The sequence below is a fragment of the Astatotilapia calliptera genome, chromosome 19 (genome assembly GCF_964374335.1).
Source record: "Astatotilapia calliptera chromosome 19, fAstCal68.1, whole genome shotgun sequence".
Lineage (NCBI taxonomy): Eukaryota > Metazoa > Chordata > Actinopteri > Cichliformes > Cichlidae > Astatotilapia > Astatotilapia calliptera.
The window spans coordinates 24,017,497-24,037,794 of NC_137440.1; the positions used below are offsets into that span (position 1 = coordinate 24,017,497).

Consider the following 20,298-nt stretch of genomic DNA (forward strand, 5'->3'; position numbering starts at 1 on the left):
ATGGTGTCTTATTTCTCTGCAGGAATTGGAAGATGCGCTGGTTTGTTCTGAGGGACAGTAAGCTAATGTACTACGACAACGACAGTGAGGAGAAACTCAAGGGAACCATCGACATCCGAGCAGCCAAGTAAGATTTCTGACAAACCCCACCACCAGAAAATCACACAAAGTTTTCTTCACTATTTGTCTAGAGTTGTGTGGCTAGCAAAACTCAAGAAAAAACAAACAGAAAATCACAAGCAAATACAGAAACATGTTTCAAGCAGACCAGATCATAATGGAAATTTACTGATTTAAAATGTGTTGTATGCAGCTCGGGCATGTTCTTCAGCTTCTCGCTGGATCAATGGAAATTTTCTCTTGATTTCTGGTACACTGGTCCAGACAGAACCTGAATTTCTCAAACGAGTGTCCTTTTTATGACTTCATAGGGAGATTGTGGATAACCATGAAAAGGAGAACGCTCTGAACATTGTGACAGATGAGAGGACATACCAAGTGTTCGCAGAGTCGCCTGAGGATGCGAGGTATGACGTAGACTTGACCATAGACTGCTAATAATAAAAACAAGCACCTATCCCTGTCTGATTTCATAGCTTTAACATGATGGCATCCTCTTCGTCTGTGCAGTGGGTGGTTCAACGTGCTCAGTAAGGTGCGAGTGTGCACTCCCGAGCAGCTGCTGGAGATGTCCCATGAACAGGCCAACCCCAAAAATGCTGTGGTCAGTCTTTTAAAAACACGAATCAGTAAATTCCTCTGATCTGAAAATATTCTTCCCACAAAATGTGCATGTTCGATAGCTTGTAATTGGTTGTAGGTGATTATTGTTTTAATGGTTTTCTTATCGAAAACGATACAGATAAGGTTGTGAACAGTCACGAGTTGGATTGGTTTATTAAGACAAATAGTTCAGTTTGAACAATGCTCTCCTTTCTCATTCAGGGAACTCTTGATGTGGGATTGATTGACTCCGTTTGTGCATCAGACAACCCTGATCGGTAAGTTTGATCAGCTAGAAAAGAAGCTGATGTTCTCCTCATATGCAGAAGAAGAAGAAATTCTCTCTCTGGTTGGAGTATGAATGAAGAACTTAGTAGAAAAGAATGACGAGCAACTTTATACAAGACCTGAGACTTACTTTAGTGCCAAGATCAGCACTAAAGAAATGCAATGCAGCCACAGGTGCTTGTTTTGCACCATGTGGCTGCAAAACAAACCCAAATCATCACCCCTCCAAAACCAAGCTTGACAGTTATTATGAGGTGTTTCTCCTGATTTGCTGTGATTGGTTTTCACCGAGCGTGCCACTGTGCATTATCTACAAACACTCCACTTTAGTCTCATCTGTCCAAAGGACTTTGTTCTTGTTGTGTGTTCAGATGTAACTGTGGAAACCTAAGCCATACTGTTATGTTCTTTTTAGAAAGAAAGAGGCTTGTTCAGTCTTCTTCTAATTGTGCTGTCATGAAATTTAACATTTAGCATGATAACTGAGGTCTGTAGAGTGTTAATTTTTGCAGTTTATGTGCACATTGCTTTATCTGAGCTTGAGATGAAGTCGCTCGCGGGAAGACTGGCATCGGTCTTGAATGTTTTCCACTTGAAATCTTTCTCACTGTAGCACCATGGTTTCCAAATTGTTTGGAAATCAATGTTTGCCTACTCAGACTGACTGGCAGCAACAGTTCTATCTCTGAGATAAATGCTGATATTTTTCCTCTGTGGCATCATGTCAATACCTGAATGGTCCATATGAGAAACCTGGCAGAATTTCTCACTATATTGAGGTGGTCACGCTTGCTGATCATCAATTGGTCAAGTGCATTTTGTTAGCAACACCTGGCTGCTACTTACCCTCATAGTTCATGTTTTCAGGCCAAACTCTTTCGTCATCATTACGGCCAATCGTGTGATCCACTGCAACAGCGACACACCAGAGGAGATGCATCACTGGATCAGTCTGCTGCAGAAACCCAAAGGAGATGCCAGGATAGATGGACAGGAGTTCCTTGTCAGAGGTGAGGGTTTTGGATATTTTCAAACTTATAGATGCAACTCTGTGCTTTCTATATTTTATTACTTTTTTTTTTTTTACTTTTGGGAATATTTTAAGCAAGAAAATATTGGGCCATTTATAGATGTTAGAACTATACGCATTATCTGTATTTAATTTTCGCTAAAAACACCATACTGTCATTTTTAAAACAGTCTATCTTCAACGTAAAGGTTTAGGTATCACAATATTTTCTACATTCTTTTTCCTCTTGTTGCCTCCCTCTCCTCTCCATCTTCAGGGTGGCTCCAAAAGGAGATGAAGACAAATGCCAAGAGCACCTCCCTTAAGCTGAAGAAGCGCTGGTTTGTTTTAACCCACAACTCCCTGGATTACTACAAGAGCTCAGAGAAAAACTCCTCCAAGATGGGAACTCTGGTCCTTAACTCCCTCTGTTCTGTCATTCAGCCGGATGAACGAGTGCACAGGGAGACAGGTGAGCAGAGAGAAATGAAAGGAACGGGAAAGAAGGGCACATTTAATCAGGGATTATACTTACGAGGTTAGGGATATATGCCGGTGTCTCAGTTTACAATTATAGACTTGATAAATGTACCAGTACCCTGGTTTTATTGAATTAGATTAAAAGGATTTATTGCACAACTCTCATAAAACTTAATCACGATGTTAGTAGAAATAATTTTATTGGATTTAACCCACCCTCTTTTTTTTACAGGCTACTGGAACATCATCGTGTACGGGAGGAAGCATTCCTACCGTCTTTATACTAAGATGCTGAATGAAGCCATGAGGTGGACAGCTGCTATACAGGGAGTCATAGACAGCAAGACCCCAATAGAAACACCAACTCTGCAGCTCATCAGAGACATCAAGGTAAGACGCTCACATAGACAGAGTAAATTCAAATTCATCAGAAGATGTGTGTCTTTAAGATGATTTTTTTTACACCATTGTGTCTTCTCAGGAAAATAGTGTGAACCCAGAAATAGTGGAGCAGATGTACAGGAGGAACCCCATCCTCAGATACACACAGCATCCTCTGCATGCGCCTCTACTGCCCCTCCCTTACGGAGAGGTCACCAGCTGTGAGTGAAATAGAGAAACCTCTTACGCTCCCAACTTCCTGTTTCATAGGAAATTAAAGAGGCCAAAAAAACCCACTCAAAGTGTAAAATGGAGTAAAAGTTCTGTCATAGGGTGAAAAACTGGGTATACCCAGGAGGGGTCGCCAGCGGATCACAGGACTAACATAGAGCTAGACAAGGACAAGCTCACAGATCCACAGCCAGAGCTAGTTTAGAGTTGTCATTAAATTTAACAAGCATTTCTCTGGACTGTGATAACAATTGGTGTCCACAAACAGGAGCTTCAGAAGGGAACCTGCACGGGCAGCCACAGGGAGAACATGCAGACAACATGTTTAACACTTTAAAATGCTGACATTGGCACAACAGTCATCCTTTAATGTAATCTTTCTTGATGTTACTGTTCTCATCTTTAGCCTAATTGATTACCTACGTGTTTTTTTCTCCGTGCAGTACAAAGGCAGCAGGGTTACGCCAGTCTGCAGGATGAGGCCGTGCGAGTTTTCAACTCACTACAGGAGATGGAGACACTGGCAGACACGGTGCCCATCATTCAGGGCATCCTGCAGACCTGTCAGGACCTGCGCCCTCTCAGGGATGAGGTACTTTTGTATATTTACTTTCAGAATAAAACTTGAATATTTTATTTCCCATAGAATATTCTTTCAGTTTTCCAGCTGTTTACACTCTGATAAAAATCTTTTCCCCACAGGTTTATTGCCAGGTGATCAAGCAGACCAATCATGTGCCTCAGCCTAACAGTCCAGCCAATCGTGCACACTGGCATCTGCTCACCTGCATGAGCTGCACCTTCCTACCCAGTCGAGCCATCCTCAGATACCTCCGCTTCCACCTCAAGAGGTGAGCGTCTGCATTAGGGATAGCATTTCCCTCACAAAGCATCCATAAAATGCATGCGTGTAAATGTGTTGTGTATATTTGTGTATTTGTAACTCAGGATACGTGAGCGTTATCCAGGCGCGGAGATTGAGCGGTATGCCACCTTCATTGGAGAATCCCTGAAGAAGACCAAAACTCGTGAGTTTGTTCCCTCTCAGGAGGAGATCGCCGCCCTGCTGCTGAGGCAGGAGATGAGCACTACTGTCTACTGCCATGGAGGAGGTTCCTGCAAGATCTCCATCAACTCACACACCACTGCTGGAGAGGTGCATAAACACAATAGATACACAAACATATTTCTCTTTGAAATGCATTATTTAAAATGCACACCTGTAAGATAAAGTTAGAAGTGTGTTCATTTTACACTTGTATTGAGTGTAATGATCCATCACTCACACCTATATCTGGAGACTTGCAGTCGCATTAGCTCATCTTAAACATAAAAGAACAAAAATTAACCTTGAATAGAAGGAGAAAGCTGAGGCTGGGTGCATGTGATTTGCAAGTGATCTTTGAATTATTTGAAAAACCCTTTCAAGATGAAATAAATCAGTTTCAATGGGAATACTAAACGCCGTCTGAATGTTGTTACTGCAGGTTGTAGAGAAGCTGATCAGAGGTCTGGCCATGGAGGAAAGCAAGAATTTGTTTTCTCTGTTTGAGCACAACAGCTTCACAGACCGAGCTCTGGAGAGCAGAGTGATTGTGGCAGATGTTCTGGCCAAGTTCGAGAGGTATCCGAGTCTTTGTGAACAAACACTGCCGTCCATTTAACCGTGTCTTTGTTGTACACTTTGCAGTAACGCATGGCATGTTTTCCTTTATTTTTCAGACTGGCAGGCAGTGAAGAAGAGGAGGAGGAAGGAGAATGGAAACTCTACTTTAAACTGTACTGTTTCTTGGATGTAGAGAGCATGCCCAAAGAGGGAGTGGAGTTTGCTTTCATGTTTGAACAGGTGAGATTTACTCTAATTATTATGTTTAGCTCAAAGTGATAACCTAAATGCTGACACAAGAAGAAGCAGGTGAGACCAAAAAAGGTGAGCTTTAAAAAATATTGCTGAAGAAGAACAGAAGGTAGATCAGGCATGAGTAAAAAACTCTAAAGGATGTCCGAAAGAAAACAAGGAAATCTTATTTGTATAGCACTTTTAAAACCAAAATGCTTTAGAATAAAATTAATGAAATTTTCATAAAGTTTAATCCTACACACATTCACAATATTTCTACATAATAACACAACAGCAGCCTGTCTTCCAGAGTTCCAGAGATTAGCAGCTTCTAGAAGCTTCTCAAAAGTTATTAAGAAATAAACCTTAATAATCTTGAGTCAGTGTGGGTGTCTCGGGTTGGTGTCAAGGTTGACCCAAATCCACAAGAAGAAGTTCAGCAAGTGACGGACAACAATGTCTATAAATCGAAGCAGGAGGAAACATAAAGAGGCAAAAGAGAACAAACAGAGAACAAAAAGCACAACAGGGCAGAAAAATAAGGCAACCTGAGGCTTCAAATATACTGGTGACTACAGTTAACTAAAAGTGATCTAACAACTAAAACTAACTAAACAAAAATAAAAACTAGACTTTAAAAAAACCAAAACGATCTGAAACAGTTTTGTATCCATCCATCCGCTTCTGTTTATCCTTTTCGGGGTCGCGGGGGGCACTGGAGCCTATCCCAGCTGTCTTAGGGCGAGAGGCAGGGTACACACTGGACAGGTCACCAGTCTGTCGCAGGGCTAACACATAGAGACAGACAACCAATCGGACTCACATTCACTCCTATGTGTAATTTAGTGTTTCCAATTAACCTAACCCCACTAACTGCATGTCTTTGGACTGTGGGAGGAAGCTGGAGTACCCAGAGAGAACCCACGTAAACACGGGAAACATGCAGACTCCACACAGAAAGACCCCAGCCTGATGGTAGAATTGAACTCAGGAATTCTTGCTGTGACGCAACAGTGCTAACCACCGTGTCACTGTAAAATAAAAATATAGATGAAATATCGCTAATTTTAGTATTTGTTAGCTTAGCAAAATTGTTATTACAGGTTGCCTGATGTATCTGTTTATTCAGACTCTGGATATCAACAAGACTCTAAATCAACTGCTATGAAAAAGTTCTGTGTTTTTATTGTAATATATTTACTGATTTTCCTAAATCTTGCCTTTGACATATGTCCACCATACAATGATAATTAAAAAGACCAAAACTTACACTGAAACTAATAAACCTAACCATTCTCAAACAATAAAAACTAAACCGAAACAAGAAAATCCACTCAGCAAACTAACTGAAAGTACACTGTACTTAAAAAGTCAAAATGAAATAAGAATAAAAACTAATTAGAAAAAAGTAAACTGCAATAACTCTTCTGGGGATTAATCTGGTCACAGCAACACAGCTGGAGAAAATAAGGAACAGGTGAAACAAATGAATGATACCAAAACATGGGAAGTAAAACTTCAAACATCAAACACAGGAGTGAACTAAATACCAGAGTAAAACAGGAAGTGAGCAGGGCACAGAGACGGCCACTTAACATGGGAACACAGGTGAGGCAGGAATAAACTGAAAGCATGAAATGATATGAATCACCAAAAACAGAAACCAGATAGTGAGCAAGAACACAAATAAGAAAACTTAAACAGAAGAAAGAAAAACTGGACTCATGATATAACAAATCTAAGTTAAAGCAACAACTCTACAGTAGGCAAACATTACTCATAAACCCAAACCATGCGATAACTAAAGATTCAGATGAAACAAAAAACATTGATCCAAAAAGAAACTAAGAAAACTCAAAATCCTGCGTCAGGGACCCAGTCATTTATGTAGGTTCAAGACCATTTAGGCCTTTAAACACAAACAGTGCCACTTTATACTGGATGTTTCTGTAAATTTTGGAATAACTAATAGATGATAGATAATTGACTAACTCCAGTGTACAGTGAAGAAAAAGATAATAACATCATCCTCCTAAGATAATAAGATAGTTCTGAGCTGGAAGAAACTGCTCTTGACCCCAACATTTCTTTGTTAAATTTCAAATTAATGTCCCAAGATTATCCCAATGTTTTTAACATGAATGAAAGGAATTAAAAAGCCCTTAAAATGTCTTATTTAACCTCTTAATTCGTAATCGTGCCAAATTATATGACCTCTGTTGTGGTTTAGCTGTAAGAAACTGTGTGACATCAAGTAGTTTTTATATCTAAAAGCTCCTTGAATGAAGAACAAAGCCATAATAATCTCAAAGGAGTAAAAACCAGAAACCAAAACTAATTAATGTTGACACCTGACAACAATCAAAATCTAAGTCTGGGTTAAACAAACTGGGGAACGATACACAGATAAATCAACGAGGACCTAAAGATTGTAAGTAAAACGAGGCTTTCCTACATGAACGATGTAGTGGTGGCTGTTGACTCGCTGGTTCTCTGGCATGAATGTATGACTAGGTGTATTCATTTTTAGTAAGATTACAAAAGCAGTATTTGAACGCAATTCCAATTGAGCCTGATATTTTCTCTTCCTGCTGAAGATGTGATCCAGTCAGGAAATATAAGTGTCAGAAATGCAGACTGTCTTGCTCTCTCTCCCAGGCGCACGAATCTTTGATAAGTGGTCACTTCCCGGCCTCGGAGGAAACGCTGCAGCACCTGGCCGCTTTACGTCTTCAGTATCTCCACGGTGATGGGGCAGGTCGAGCCGGGTGGAGCCTGGGGAGCGTCTACCCAATTGGACGTCTGCGCAACCGCATTTTGCACTCCACCAAACCGGGTGTGGGGGTCACAGGTGGAGCTGGAGGGGCTGGAGGTGTTGGAGCTGTAGATGGAAAAGGCGTGGCAGTAGGACAAGGTGGTGTCGGGCCCTGCGTAGAGAAACGAAAGACTCCGAGCTTCCTGGATGGCACCCTTAGGAGAAGTTTCAAGACTGGTTCACTGAAGAAGCAGAAGGTCAGTGATGGAGGAAAAAGTAGCTTTTCATTAAAGTTAAAGAAAATATAGCTACTTCATTTTAAAATTCTACTTTGCAAAAGTGATTTGTACAATTCTGCATCTTAAGTTCACTGAAATCCGTCTCCTGCTATACTAAATAATAAATGAATAAATAAATAAATATACACATGATAGTTCGGAGGATTCGCTGATTGTTTCAGATGGAGGATGAGCAAATGCTTGAGATGTGGGTGAAGGAGGAGACGTCTGCAACACGGACCAGCGTGCTCGAGAAGTGGACTCGTCTGCAGGGCATGCCGCAGCATCAGGCCATGCTGAAATACATGAGCATCATTAAGGAGTGGCCAGGATATGGCTCCACTCTATTTGATGTGGAGGTGAGGAAAAACGCTCAGAAGATCAATTTTGGAGCTTTGTACAAATAAATTTGATCTGCTTCTTTTCCCTTCTCTCCTCTCTTGCTAGTGTAAAGAGGGAGGTTTCCCTCATGATCTGTGGCTGGGTGTGAGCGCTGACAACGTGTCTGTGTATAAACGAGGAGAACCCAAACCGCTCGAGACCTTCCAGTACGAACACATCACCTTCTTCGGAGCGTCACAGCCCTGCACCTACAAGATCATCGTGGATGAGAGAGAGATGTACTTTGAGACTCCACTGGTGAGAGCTCATCATTCGTTGTCTAATCACCCCCCCTCAGCGTATTTTCTCAGCGTAGGATTTGATACCTCTTATCTAGGATGTACTAATCTCCTTTTTCACATTTTAGGTCGGCGAGATCACCAAGATTATGCGGGCCTACATCAACATGATGGTGAAGAAACGCTGCAGCATCATGTCTGTGTCCAGTGTTGCCAGTGCCTGGGTCAGGTGATCTCTCCCAGCCAGTCAAAGCTCTTCGTTCATCCATCTAGTGACACCAGACGCCTTGGCTCCTTGCATTGGTTGGTTGTGTTTTATAAAGGGCAGTCGCACCAACCAGCTCAACCTCCCACGTTGAATCATGAGCAGGGAATGAGCATCAATTACAAAAATGGGGAAAAAGTGGACACAGAAGCCAAATGCACACTCAACTGGCCTGGAGATCTATTAATAACGTAACATGAAATAGCATGAAAAAAAAAACTGTTTTGGGGGGCTGTCCCATCAAATACATAACCCTCAGCAGTAGTCCTGCATGTAGATGTTCAAGCACACACCAAACTCTCCGTTTTTGGACAAATTCAGAAACAACAAGCACAAAGCAGCCACCCAGTCCCAGTCAGCCCCAGGTGGCTCCTCCAACCTCCATTGCACTGCCAGACAGAAGAAAGCCACACTTTCTCAGTTTTGTTAGTTTCTATCTCACTTCTCCTCTAATTTCCGAGTCTCTCTCTTTCTCTTTATATATCCTCACTCTTTGTTTGCGGTCGCTGTTAAGTTAAAATGCTAAATTCTTGTTCTTGCTTGCTTTCTCTGTCTGTTATCGATAATATCAGCTCTGTCACGTCTGAGGAAAAGGACTCGGTGATTCGTCACCAAACAACATAGTGTTCACCTGCTCACTCGTCAGCGCCACTGTGTGGCCACAAGAAGAAAACTCAGCCAAAGGAAGCGGCTTTAAGTATTTAAAAAAAAAAAAATCCTATAAATATTCCAGAGAAGAAAGATTTACTTTGGATGCTCTCCAAAGTATGTGCATGGCTACGAGCCTCACTTGGCTCTGCAAGAACAATATCCAGAACAATGGCCAGAAAACCCCCCAACAAACTTTTCCCTATTTATGTCTACATGTCACACAAGCTGGATAAATGTGTATATTCGCCTACGTGCACACATAAACTGAACAAACATGTATCATTTTGTATCGTATATCACACATTATAATAAGAATTATTGTTACATTTTTGGTGGCCGCTGCACTGTACAGTATATAAATGCCATACTAAATGCAATGTGACACCTGCCATGTAAGATACATGCAAGTGATTGGTGTTAATAATGACCACTGTATGTCTGAATATGATGCCAATACTGTACACTGGCTGTGCCATTAATGTGACTCACAGAGAAGTAAGAGTAAGATAAAAAAAAAAAAAAAAGGAAACAGACTATAGTGAGTCTGGCTGGTATCGTGGTCATATTTCTAAGAGCATTTTGATGAATTTATCATTGTTGTTATTTGTTGGACTCACTCTGAAGAATTAATTGGAGCCATGAAATCCTGTCTATCCTCATCTGCTCAAGCTATTCTCATTTTTTTCTTCAGAGATCAGGAGACTTAAGCAAAAATGCACACAACCTTGTTTGTCTGTGTTTTTAGCCTATTTATGAACATGTGATTTTTATTTAAACAATTACTGATAATACTGTTATTATTGTATTCCCCCTATCTTAGCCAACCTAAAGTGCTGTGTCTGCATTGCTGCTGTGTGTGTGAGTGTATTAATGGCGTAAACTGTTGGATACGAGAAGGGAAAAGAGAAGCGATACTACTGAAGTGATACTAGTGATACTACTGTATTCCTTGGAAAAAAAGAGATGAATTTACATGAGTAACTTTTGCGAAGAATGGTGTTGTAATTGTGAGTTAACGGGAAAAGCATGGAATATCAGGGGAGGGTTGAGGGGTTGTTTATTTCCTATTGTGCTGTATGTGTTGCAAAGTTTGTTCAGGAAGAATGAAAATATGCTTTTGATTATTCTTTTTTTTCGGCATCAGTGTACAAGAAGCAGATATGACACTGTGAGGACACGGGCTTGGAAAAAGTTTAATTGTGCACTTGGAATGCTGAAATTCATCACTGCTTTGTGTGTGTGTGTGTGTGTGTGTGTGCATGCGTGCGTGTGTTCTTTGGACTCGAAGTGAGGTCACCTGATGCTGTGCATTGCAGCTAGATGGCACTCATGTCAAACACCTGCAGAGAGCACTGTAAACAAAGTGTTCCCACAAAGCAGATATCCACTGGGAGTGCTCGCATAGCATGGAAAGTTACCGTCCAGCATGACAACATGCTCCAGTTATTTGTCTTATCTGGTTTAGATGAAGTTTCTAAACTTGTTTCTGTGGCAATAAGATTTTCAGGATTTGCCCCAAAGACAGATCTGGTTTGGCTTTTCACACCAGACACTAAAGTGAAGTTCTTCAGGTGAAATATGTTGTTGTTTTTCTAGTTCATCACATACTCTACAGGGTGGCAGCGATGATTTTAGAAAAACTGAGGCTGTGAATCCAAAACCCCTCCAACCCCTCTGAAGTGTTGCCCAGTAACCAAAAATAAATTTATCCACAGATTTAATGAAAAAAAAACCTGAATTGCTTCTTTAAATATAACAATTTAAAGTCTAAGAATATTGAAATCAGTCTCTACGACATGTAAAGTTGTAAGTGTACAATGCAGAGATTTGCTAAAATTCTCCAAATTTTAATAACCTCAGTGTCTTTAATCATAGCTACGGCCTGAAAGCATACACACAGCCCACTGGGATCCTGCCTGTAGATTTAGAATAAGCAGAACTCACTCACAGGTTCCACTTTGAACTTTTGGTTAATTTAGTTTAATCTAAAAAAAAAAAAAAAAAGGAGTGAAAAACTGAAAAATTGAAGTTCACAAGCCATAAATCCCGAGGACCCTGGAGCTGTGAGATCTGGTTATTCTACATCTGTGGTTCTGTCTGTCACTGATATTACACTGAGTAAGAAGAACTTGCCCTGTAGTTGCTGAAATGTGATCAGCATGTTTCTTAATGGAAATTCTGATTACAAATCTGTCTTCAAGGGCAACTTCATCACAAAGGGTCCTGTTATCAGCCGCAGGCGGCCAAAGTGGGGCCCACTCTTATCTTGTGTTACGCTTATTATCACCTTTACATAGTAAAACATTGTGCTTGTTTAAACAAAAAGAACAACAAAAAAAAGAGAGAAAGAGAGAGATATGTGTGGTGTTCTTTTTTTATTTGTAACTGGCTTTACAAAATTATGCTTTAATAAATTATTGAAAATGGTCCTATATTTACCGTGATCTTTGTGTACTTATTTTTGAACAGAGTGGAAGTTTTTCAGGGAGCTGTGCATGTGCTGGCACTAGGGCTCCAAACCTCTTTGCCTTTGGATGTCCTGTTCGTTTCATGAAGTTTATCATCTAATTTGTTGAAACAAAATATGGAAGCTTTAGAAGAGCTGGGGAGCTAAGCTGCCCAACAACATCTAGCTCATGAAGTCCTCTACAACAATTAGCTGTTATGTGTTAGCATTTGTTATAGAGTCACTTTCCTACTGTGGGAGGCCAACACAGAGCTTGGGAATGAATGGATTAAACGAAACAGCTGTAAAAAGGTATGATCCATCAGGAAAAAAGCTAATGTTTTAACTGTGACTTTTTAAAAATATACTTTTTGTGTGTGTCAAAGCAGCTATTTTTGTAAACTCCGTTTATTCAGCGCATAGTTTAAATGACGTATATCGAAATGCACTGCGCTCTGCCAACGCCTTTCCCTCTTTTGTCTGTTTGGGTGCGTAAAGAGAGCGTGCGTCAGGATTTTGCTTTTGGTTCCTTCCCAGCAAGTTCACTTCTCAGGTTTCAGACTTCTGTCGGAGCAGCCGAGGCATTTCCTCCTTTTGCGCTTACACTGTCTTCTAAAATCTTCTGAAACATAAAAAATTGGAGGAGAATCTGAGTCTACGGTCTTGGATGATGGGTTTACGGATATTATTGGCTGTTCTTCTCTTTGGTTTCGGCCTGGCGAGCGTTTTCGCCGATTCGTCCACACCTGAGAACGGTAGGAAATGAATCGGTGAATGTGGGGGCTGAAGAATTAGTTAAGCTGAAAATCTTTGTTTTTTGTTTTTGATCAGATGTAGCTGCTTTCTAATTCATTATTATTATTATTATTGTTTTTAGTAGTATTGTTGTTTTTATCTTTATAGCTACGCGCAGGTTGCTCAAAACCCCGAATGTGAGTCTTTTATCTGTTCAGTAAAGTCACAACAGTTTTAAGGGCTATTATATTCATAAAGCATTGTTTCATAAGCCTTGAACTGAGGAGAAAAGCACCCAAACATCTAGAATTAAAATGTCATTGTTTGCATTTTCTACACTGAAACTATTTATTATAAAATATATTAGATAACCTTACGTACCGGCCACATTTAAGCTTAAAAGGAATAAAAACACAACTTTGTTGGTAGAATTGTGTCTGTGTAAGATTCCTGTCTCTGAAAACTGTTGAAACCTCTCAACAGGAACAAGGAGTCTCTTTTTCAGCCCCTGGGGTGCTTGATTGTTTCAGAGCAGAGACTAAGAGAAACTGTGGCACACAAATATGAGACATTGTTTCTCCATTTTACAGATGCATGGCTTCACTCGCACAAACCCGGCTGTTGTTCTGTGTATGTCTGCTGATAATAACATGACTGGTTCCACAGGCTGTGTAGTTGCTGTACTTAGTCGCCATGGAAAATGTCCCAGGAGGATTACCAGTAGTTACAAAAACCAGAGTGGGCACATGCCAGGCCTTTTTAAATCTGCTCCTCATGGTGCTTTCATTTAAACTCGACAAGTTTTGCAGTCATGTTTGCCTTGACGTTTGAGGCAAAATGTTTCCACCTTGCCCATTATGTCCTTTAACTCGATTGTATTAACTTCTTTGACTTACAGTGTGTGAGTTGAAAAACGGGACAAGCTGTGAGGAATGTCTGAAAAATGTGACGGTAAGTTCGCTGAGAGAGCGTTTTATTTCTGCTTGGCTGATTTCTTTTTTGGGTTAACAGAGTTTCTGTGTGTGTGCATGGTCAGAATAGATGTCTCCTCCTCCAACCCAGACCTGTTTGACTGGTTTGAGAAGTAACTGATCTCATGAATTCTCACCTTGCTCCTTTTTTAGGCTGTGTGTGCCTATCACACACAGCCTAAAAAAGGTAATTTCCTGTAATTAGCCTGCATACCTCCTTTTTTGTTTTTCTGTTTAACTAATAGGGACATTGTGCACATTTTTTTTAAACAGTGCTTGTGGTGCATCACAACAAAGTCATGTGTAACATATCCAGTGAGAACCATCCTCCCACCCCATGCGCTCTGCCCTCTGAATGATGCACGATGGGGACTCTGCTGGAGTAAGAAAACACACACACACAAGCTGATCACATTGATAACATTTAGTTAATTGAATTAAAGTCGTTAAATATGCTGTCCAGTACACTGTCCGACTGAAGCTTATTTGCTGATTTTCTTTCTTTTTTTCTCTGTGTGTTAGTGATAATTAATAAACGATATTCTTGTATAAGACAAAAATACTTACATGTCCCTGAAGTTGAGAAATTACTGTGTTGCATCAGTCCAATCATGATAAAAAATTGGAAAATTAAAAATTACTCCAAAGAAGGAGCTCAGGTTAAATGAAAAATACAAGAAAGTCAAGTGCTTTATGGATTAAAATCTAAATGTGATACTATACTAGGAGGTTAAACCTAAAATGAAGGCATGTATTGTGGTATGAGGTAGCAAAGAACTTCTGTGTCTGTCCTTGTGGCAGCTGAGCTGAAACAGATGTTAGATGAGGTGTTAATTAAGTGGTGCAGAGAGGATCTATAGCCACAGTCATTTGGCTGACCTCAGCATCAAAATGCAACAGCAACAATTAATTCCCTTTACGCATAACATGGACTCATTCCCACAGCTAGCACTTCAGTGTTCCAGATAAAATGTCTGGGATTGTGCAATCCCTTCACATAACACATCTTACTAAAGTCCTGAAGCCAGGTACAGTCACACTGTGTGCACAGTGTTTTGCTGCTACTCCAACACTCACTGTGTTCCCTCTGCTCTTAATCAGCTCACTGAACTAATCCATGTTATTGGGCAGCCACATACATTCCCCATGATGCTGGCTGTAACAGCTTCGTCTCCATCATTTTCCTCATAGGTCCCCCAGGTTTACAGGCCTCGCTCCGGGCAGTAGAGCCCCTTTCTGCGACTTGCTGAAATTGTAGTGATACGAAAAACCACTAGTAGGCTTGTTAGGCTATTTCACCTCCACATAAACTACAAGGAGCAAGAAAAATCCACTTTAGTAGGTTATGAAATAATTTCAAAATAAATAAATTGGAACAAGAGCTACTGCAACAGGCTCCCAATCAGCACCGTGCCAAGGATAAATAAAAACTAAATAGTTATATTTAAAGGCTCTTTCTCTTAAAAAAAACTATTTTTTTCCCTAAAAAACCCCCCAAAACTTACAAATAGAGATTAAAAGATCCTGCATCTTCATAATTCTTATTTTTTTCACAAATGAAGATTGGAACAGTTTATCCTGATTTGCTGTAGATGAAAGTTTCACTAAATCACTAGAGTGGAAAAACAAAAAACCCCTCCATGTTTGTGGATTTTGCGTCTGGGGTTGTTTGTTTTGAATAAGTGCTTCAGCGTGTAGATACGTTTTAGACAATAGCGGGATGGGGGAAAGCCCTATCCTGTTTCACCGTGACAGCCTCTCCCTGTACAAAGCGTGCTATCCAATAGTTTGGTAGTAAAATAGGAACCCATTCATGTTAACATTCATTTTGTCCACATGCTTTTGTACTATTACATCTTTAAAATCTTGATGCAGAACTTTTTACAGAAGTACATTTGCATATTAAACATTAAAATTGTCTTTGATCCTTGTTATTTTTATCAGTGAGTCAAAAAACATTAACGTTTTATTCAGTACATCTGTAGAATGATTTGGTTTGAGAAGAGGAAATTAAACGCAACCTAATGAAGGAGGAAGAACAAGAATTTTCTATCTGGAAGATAAATTTGTGATTTCTGAATGACATTGTCACTCTGGTTCTGTCTGCAGTGAACTTCCAGATCTTGATAATCACCTTGTCAGTGGTTGGTGGCATTCTTATCATTGCCTTTTTGGTCTGTCTGTTCTGCTGCTGCAAGTGTGAGAACATCGGGTAAGTGTAATGTGAGCTCTGGTTGACAAAACCCTCTCATTCCAGCCAGTGTGATGCTGGTAGAATACATTGTAGCAATTATATTATTAGTTGTGTGCAACAGGTTAAGATATGTACTGACTACCCATCAAGTCCTTCAATTAAATGATTATGTTACACGTAAGCAATCCTGAAAATGGGAGTGTTTCCGCTTATGCGTGAGCGTGAAGTAGCACAAAGGCAGTCTGCAGGCAGTCAGGTACTGCCCGTCTACCTGCAGAGAGTGTTTATTGTGGATTGGGGCTGTGTCAAAAACATGTGACACATCCAGTCTGTGGGCTACTCTTGCTTCTGCTGTTGTTGGTTCATGAGCCAGCCACAGAGAAAAGTGAAATTATAACTACAAAGAGCTGAAGTGAAACTGTTTAAAATCAGTGAAATGTGTCTACTGTGGAGCCTGTCTGTGCTTTTCATGGCATATTTTTATTCTTTGATTTACTCTTTTCTCATTCTTCTCCTGTTCTTGCTGGACTCTGTTGTCACTCTTTAACTCGACCCCCTTGTCAAGCAATTGGCAGTTGACTGATTCATAGGTCATCCACATCTGGCACCATTTTTGACTTTCAGATGCTGTTTTATTAAGTTAAGGCTGAACTAAAGTTGATTCAGTTCAGAAAAGTGTGGTAATTTAAAAAAAAAAAAAAAAGAAGTTTTCTACGTTTGCAGGGTTCAACCCCATCTTAAACTCACAACACTTGCCCACATTTATTCACACTAGGAATGCCACTAAATTGCTTTTCTTTAAACATACCTTGCGATGATTGCTTTCTTATGAGTTTGTTAGTAATAATCAGCAATCTTTTCCTTCTACTACATAAATCTAACACTGGTCTTGTTTTTTCAGATCTAGCAGGTCTGAGGCCAAGATGCAGCGGCAGGCCAATAAGCTGAGAACCAAGCAGGACGAAAGGTGGCAATATCATGTTTTGTTTTGTAATACTGTTTCACCCCCTATGACTGGTTGGTCTCTGTATTTGATACATCCATAGCTATAACTTAACAAAACGTGGCTTTAAAGAATTGGTGGACTCTAAATTGCTGCCTAAATCTCTAGTTTATATAATTAAAATTCAAAAATCATGAGAAAAAACAAAACTACAGTTCAGCACCACGTCTTTATGACCAAGTTTCTTCCTATAGAACAGCATCTCTCTCAGCTAACATTAAATATTTGCTATAAACACATACAAATTGGAGTTATTTCTCTATACTTTACTTGTATTTCCTCTAAACAACAATTATACATTTTGGGCTTTTATTGGTTCTGTAATAGTTGCACTAGGTGCGACACACCGGCTACCTTTTGCATTGATAGCTATGATTAGCATCGCTTTCTTTCAACACACACGAGGGGGAAAAATGCAGACGTCATACTGTTATCAGCCCAAACTGGTTTGTTTCCACGAGTCTGACATTCTGAAAAATCATTAGTCGTCGCCCTGTGACTTATGGAAGAATGTTTTGTCTTTACAGGAGGGCGGAGATGAAGCAGAGACACCAGGAAATCAGGCAGAAATATGGTAAGCTTTTCTCTTTGTTAGTCTGTGTGTGTCAGCAATCGGCTACCTATACAGCATCTAAATTATGACTTACTCTACAAAACAAAATGTGGCTCTTTTTACACCTGTAATGTCATTTAGTAGATATGAGAGCGCGTGATTAAGAAAGTTGATTCTGTATTGTGCTACCAGTATGAGGCACTTTGCCCAGTTTAGCATAACTGCTGGGGAGGGGAAAAAAGAGCTTGTCTGACTGTGTCCATAAGGTCCAGAGAGTTCAGAGCTATACTATTTAAATGTCTCTTTTCTACTAATGAAATTCAGATGTTTATGGATATGGAACTGGCTACTGCAAGAAATTCAGAGAAAGCATCAGATTATGTCCTCCAGGTTTTCTTTGAGTGGAAATCACCCCAGTGGGCAACACATAACACTATGTTAACTTTGCAGGCCTGCTATAATATGAATGATTTTCAAAAGACACCAATGAGTAATTACTTCTGCACTGGCACTCGCATAGTATCAGGGTTAATTGAGCAGAAAAGATAGACACAGTCGCAAGACTTGTTCCAGTTCATCCTGCAAGAGCACCTCCTGGAGTCTGATCCATGGAGGCCCAACCTACAACCTAAATGTTCCTGCTAAGGTCCTTGTAATGTTATGGCTGATGGGTGTATAGCATAAAGCTAAATATAAAAGTTTAAGAGAGGCTGGTAAGTTTTTATTTAGCTATGATACAATACAGTGCGAGGCTAGCCATTTACTCCTGTCCGTGCTAAGCTACGTTCACCGTAATCTGGCATTGACTTCATAGTTACCATTTTGCGTGAATATATCAAACGATTTATTTAAATCAGGGCAACTCTTACTGATTGTTTAATGTTTTCCAGGTCTAAGTGGACAAAACCCATACTCCAGATTTTCTTGAAATGGATTTGTCAACTGAGATTATTAACTGCGGACAGAGGACATCCATGAGCTGTCTTGAAGTGACATGATTGGAGAATTGTTGTAATTGATATAAAAAATCAAATGTAAGAAAAGTAGTTTAAATAGATCAGGGTCATTTGGTCAATGAAGCTTTCAAAGAATCCTACATTTACTGAAATGACCCAAGAGGCTGGAACCAAATGCTAGAAGAGATATGTAGTGTTGGTATTTTTCCAAACACTTGTCATTTATCCTGTGACTCAAGATACTAATCTGCTAATCTACTATTTATTTGGGTATTTAGTCTAATGGTACTGAATGGAAGGAGTCCAGTCTGGCTGCTGGAATATTCTTTCCTTTAGCTTCTGTTGTAATTGTACATTTTCACATTGTTTTTGCTGCTGAGATTTTACTTTTATCTTGTTTTAAATGTTTTTTCCCCATTCTGAAATCTAATTACTGTGTTACTGCTGCTGTTTCCTACTGTTGACAACGAATTTTAAACCAATCACATTTGCAGAATATATTCTGAATATATGAGGTCAAAATGAACATAATGAAAGAACTTAAATAAAAGATTTCAGACTGATCCCTAATTCTGATAGTAACACTGTTTATGTTTATTTCCCATTGAGCTTTCATGTTAACCTACCTTTATAAAATACTGTATGTTTTGTACAGTTTATCAATAAATCAAACATTTGATTAAAAGATGTGTTATTCCTTAAAAGAAAAAAAAAATCAATGATCTTCAGTTGTAGTCAGAAGATTACGTATGCTCACCACGAGTTACGACTTTGTACCACGTATACATATGGTATACATAGACCCACACTATTTGTTTAAATCTGCCTTGGTAAGTTGCACGTCAATCAGACACTTTTATCCATCAACAAGCTTCTGGCATATTTCTGGATAGATTTTTTTTAACACTCATGGCAGAATTCCTTTAACTTGGTTTCAAGACACTCTTAAGCATTGTTGCCCGATTTTCAGTATGATCGAGGTTGAAGCTCTAGGAAGGCCATGGAGTGGGGGGGTCATTGCCCTGTTGGAGCACGAAGGAGGAGGTCTACCTCAAAACAAACAAATGCTAAAATAAAACCATATTTCAAAACATGAAAAACTATGAACTTATCGACTACTTAAATCAAGTGAAATAAAATGTAAAATAAAAAACAACGAAGAGGCACAGAGGACCTGATGTACTGGCAAAGTCTGGATCTTTAATTAGGCTGACCAGGTATTCCACTTTTTAATGGTCTGCAAAGCACTTGTATCCCTTGCCCCATTGTTTTATGTATTTTATACCAAATCTGTTTGTCTGCAAACTCCACCAACATGCAGTCAAACTTGATGGTGATATACCAACAAGCTAAAACCACCAATTTTTTTAGCATTTATGTTATGAATACTGTGCAAAAGTCTCTAGCCACTCCTGCTTTCTTTATATTTTTCTTCCAAGGAAAATGGGTTCACTGTTAGTCTGTTGCTAGGCAATATGATGACCTCATGACATCTGATATAGATAAGAACTTTTGGGGCCCTGAGTCGTGCCTGTGTGTTATCAAACTCCTGATTGAGTAGAAGTTCACAGACGAACACACACACACAGATTTGTTGCAGGCATGTGCAGTTAAGGTCATTGAGTACATTCTTCTTCACTAGTACGGTTACTTCAACGCCAATGCCTTCTCCTTTGTAGATGAGAGACGCATGGTTTTCATTGACAAGCAGCAGACGCATCTAGTAAACGTAGAGCGGGCGCAAAAAATGACGTACCGGCAGAGCGCAGCAGAGGGCCAGCAGAAAAATTCGCTCCAGCCAGCGGTCAGTGCAGCGCATGTCGCTCCTTGTGTCAAGGGGCCTTGAGAGGGTCACATCACCACAATGCCTAGAAAAAGGAAAGGCTCTTGCCGCAGCAGTAAGGATGCCATGCGGAAGA

General features: G+C 39.9%; 2 protein-coding genes across 3 annotated transcripts in view; both read left to right on the forward strand.

Annotated features, from left to right (window-relative positions):
• myo10l1 (myosin X, like 1) overlaps positions 1–11,955 on the forward strand; it is a 48,945-nt gene extending 36,990 nt beyond the window's left edge. Inside the window, exons 27-43 of one of the 2 annotated variants that reach the window (XM_026151793.2) lie at positions 23–127; positions 432–527; positions 631–724; positions 946–1,001; positions 1,879–2,021; positions 2,298–2,492; positions 2,733–2,890; positions 2,982–3,102; positions 3,556–3,704; positions 3,815–3,963; positions 4,061–4,268; positions 4,600–4,736; positions 4,835–4,958; positions 7,611–7,964; positions 8,168–8,344; positions 8,433–8,624; positions 8,734–11,953. In XM_026151793.2, the coding sequence (XP_026007578.2) occupies positions 23–127; positions 432–527; positions 631–724; positions 946–1,001; positions 1,879–2,021; positions 2,298–2,492; positions 2,733–2,890; positions 2,982–3,102; positions 3,556–3,704; positions 3,815–3,963; positions 4,061–4,268; positions 4,600–4,736; positions 4,835–4,958; positions 7,611–7,964; positions 8,168–8,344; positions 8,433–8,624; positions 8,734–8,838 (2,563 nt within the window). In that variant the 3' untranslated portion in view covers positions 8,839–11,953. Of the gene's footprint in view, positions 1–22; positions 128–431; positions 528–630; positions 725–945; positions 1,002–1,878; positions 2,022–2,297; positions 2,493–2,732; positions 2,891–2,981; positions 3,103–3,555; positions 3,705–3,814; positions 3,964–4,060; positions 4,269–4,599; positions 4,737–4,834; positions 4,959–7,610; positions 7,965–8,167; positions 8,345–8,432; positions 8,625–8,733 lie in introns of both variants that reach the window. The other variant, XM_080293889.1, reaches the window with a different exon arrangement.
• A 475-nt stretch (positions 11,956–12,430) lies between these two features.
• pttg1ipa (PTTG1 interacting protein a) lies at positions 12,431–19,064 on the forward strand. The gene is made up of 7 exons (XM_026152785.2): positions 12,431–12,722; positions 13,601–13,653; positions 13,947–14,055; positions 15,783–15,885; positions 16,769–16,834; positions 17,398–17,444; positions 18,314–19,064. Exons 1-7 carry the CDS (start codon positions 12,635–12,637, stop codon positions 18,349–18,351), a joined length of 504 nt encoding a protein of 167 aa, XP_026008570.1. The 5' UTR covers positions 12,431–12,634; the 3' UTR covers positions 18,352–19,064.
• The last annotated feature ends 1,234 nt before the right edge of the window (positions 19,065–20,298 follow it).